Source organism: Cryptomeria japonica, chromosome 2 (assembly GCF_030272615.1).
Source record: "Cryptomeria japonica chromosome 2, Sugi_1.0, whole genome shotgun sequence".
In the NCBI taxonomy this organism is placed as follows: domain Eukaryota; kingdom Viridiplantae; phylum Streptophyta; class Pinopsida; order Cupressales; family Cupressaceae; genus Cryptomeria; species Cryptomeria japonica.
Window position 1 is genome coordinate 182178586 of NC_081406.1, and position 2308 is coordinate 182180893.

The following is a 2308-nucleotide window of genomic DNA, read 5'->3' on the forward strand; positions in this document are numbered from 1 at the left end:
AAAATGAGATAAATTTATGTCGTCAGATATTACGCCATTATAAGATGATCAGTAACTCTAAGCGGAAGATGGTAAACGAATTCAGTTTCTATTCAATAACATAACGAACACATTGGAAGACTGAATGAAGCGTGCTGGGCACGCGATAAAAAAACCACCACTCAGACCGCAGGCAAAGTGCTGTCGCCTCTAAGATTTTATTTCGCACATGAAAACTTGAATATGGAAGTCGTTTCCATACGTGCTCAACAAAGTCGCCCATTGATAAGTGTAAGCGAATACTTCCGCAGCCTCTAGAAGGATTTTACTGTGGACTGGAATATTTGAATTTGAAAGATGTTTCCCTACGTACTTTCGGTTATAAATAAGGGCCGATATCGGCTTTCAGCATTAAGAACATTATAACTGACTTGATCAGTCTTGGACCATAAGTTTGGTTTGTTTCTATTGTTGTGGCTTGTAAATTTGGGAGGCCGAGCTGCGGTTGTGGCATACTCGTCACAAAATGCAACTGCACTAGCGTTCACCTCATGTCTGAGTGGAAACGGTATCGAAAACGTGACGTTCAAAAGCTCTTCTTCATCAAGCAACTATTACACGCTCCTCGAATTCTCTCTGCAGAATCTGCGCTATGCGGAAGAAAGCGTGCCGAAGCCATACGCTTTGATTGTTCCGGAGAGCAGAGACCAACTGCACAAGTCAGTGCAGTGCTCCATACAACACGGCTGGCAGATCGTGATGCGCAGTGGAGGGCACAGCTATAAGGGTCTCTCCTCTACTTCTGAGGCTCCCAATTTCGTCATCATCGATGTCATGAACTTGGAAAGAGTTGAGGTGGATATGAAATGAAAGACGGCTTAGGTGGAGTCCGGTGCAACTTTGGGCCAACTCTACTCCGCCATTGCAAACAAGACTTCGCTCTACGGTTTCCCTGCGGGAGTCTGCCCGACAGTAGGCGTGGGCGGGACTTTGAGTGGAGGTGGGCTTGGGTTACTCGCAAGGAAATATGGCGTCTCGGCAGACCACGTTATGGATGGCCTGCTTGCGGACGCCAATGGCAAATTGGTGGACAGAAAGGGGATAGGAGAAGATGTCTTCTGGGCCCTCCGAGGCGGCGGTGGAGGGAGCTGGGGCGTGGTTGTGGCGTGGCAGATAAGGCTTGTCAAAGTGCCTCCCGTAATCAGTGTTTAATGTCAACAGGACGGGAAACGATAACGTGACAGAGCTTGTAGAACGATGGCAATCTGTTGAACCGTTTGCCCCCGAGGATCTCTATATCCGTGTCTTTGTGTTCGGAGGCAGTCCTATTAGCCTTACCTTCAATGGAATGTATTTGGGTCCTTTACCTCAACTCCTCAAACTTGTGAATGAGATCTTTCCTGAGATGGGTCTGGTCGCCGCCGATTGTAACGAGACAGACTGGATCGGCTCGGTCATCTCGACTGCTGTGGCCAACGGATATTCTGCCGACCTCCTCAACAGATATCTTTCCACGAAAAGGTACTTCAAGAATAAGTCCGATTATGTGAAGAGCGCTATCTCTTCATCGGGCCTACAGGAAGCATGGAAGATTATGGAAGAGAAGCCCGACAGCCAAATGATATTGGCTCCCTTTGGAGGCGTAATGAATAGGATACCATCCACTCGGATTCCCTTCCCCCATCGAGCAGGCTATTTATACGAAATTCAGTATGTACTCAACTGGGACGACGCTTCCGAAGATGCATAGTCTGTGGCTTGGGAAAACTGTACGAATATATGACTCATTATGTTTCAAAATCTCGCAGAGCTGCTTACGTCAACTACATAGACCTCGACTTGGGCCATGCATCTGCTAATGGAACCTCCACCGTACAGCAAGCAAAGGCGTGGGGCGAAAAGTATTTTGGTGTGAATTTCTTCAGGCTGGTGCATGTGAAGACTAAATTCGATCCCAACAATATTTTCAAGAATGCTCAGAGCATTCCCCCGCTCAGTCAGAGTTGATTTATTTCTCTTTCTTAGATTTCCATATTCATTTCCATAGAAGATAGAAACTCTCGCCCTTAGGAATTAAATTCATTAATAAATCGACACAACTATTCTCTGAATAGTGAATGTGCCTCCAATAATGATGTAATAATGTAATATTGGATAGAATATAAATTCCTCTTAGCTTTTCATTCGCATTTAACTAGTGTATAGAATCCTACAATATGGTATTTTAATAAATTTGATTTTAAAATATAAACATTCATTCATTGTTTAATGATATTGAATTTAATTATGGATATTATTTTAATAAATTTTGGTTAAAATATAAACATAT

General features: G+C 44.0%; 1 protein-coding gene across 1 annotated transcript; it reads left to right on the top strand.

The window, feature by feature from the left end:
- The first annotated feature begins 845 nt into the window (after nt 1-845).
- LOC131053817 (berberine bridge enzyme-like D-1) lies at nt 846-1986 on the top strand. Its single transcript, XM_059213680.1, has 3 exons — nt 846-1176; nt 1224-1689; nt 1788-1986. The coding sequence occupies exons 1-3, from the start codon at nt 846-848 to the stop codon at nt 1984-1986; spliced, it is 996 nt and encodes a 331-aa protein (XP_059069663.1).
- Nucleotides 1987-2308: the final 322 nt, after the last annotated feature.

What these genes read in the sequence shown, in the direction of transcription:
- LOC131053817 (XM_059213680.1), top strand. Translation starts at nt 846, where the DNA reads ATGAAAGACGGCTTAGGTGGAGTCCGGTGCAACTTTGGGCCAACTCTA. An exon ending in GGCTTGTCAAAGTGCCTCCC is followed by an intron (nt 1,177 to 1,223) that starts GTAATCAGTGTT and finishes ATAACGTGACAG; the next exon opens with AGCTTGTAGAACGATGGCAA. An exon ending in GGCTATTTATACGAAATTCA is followed by an intron (nt 1,690 to 1,787) that starts GTATGTACTCAA and finishes AAAATCTCGCAG; the next exon opens with AGCTGCTTACGTCAACTACA.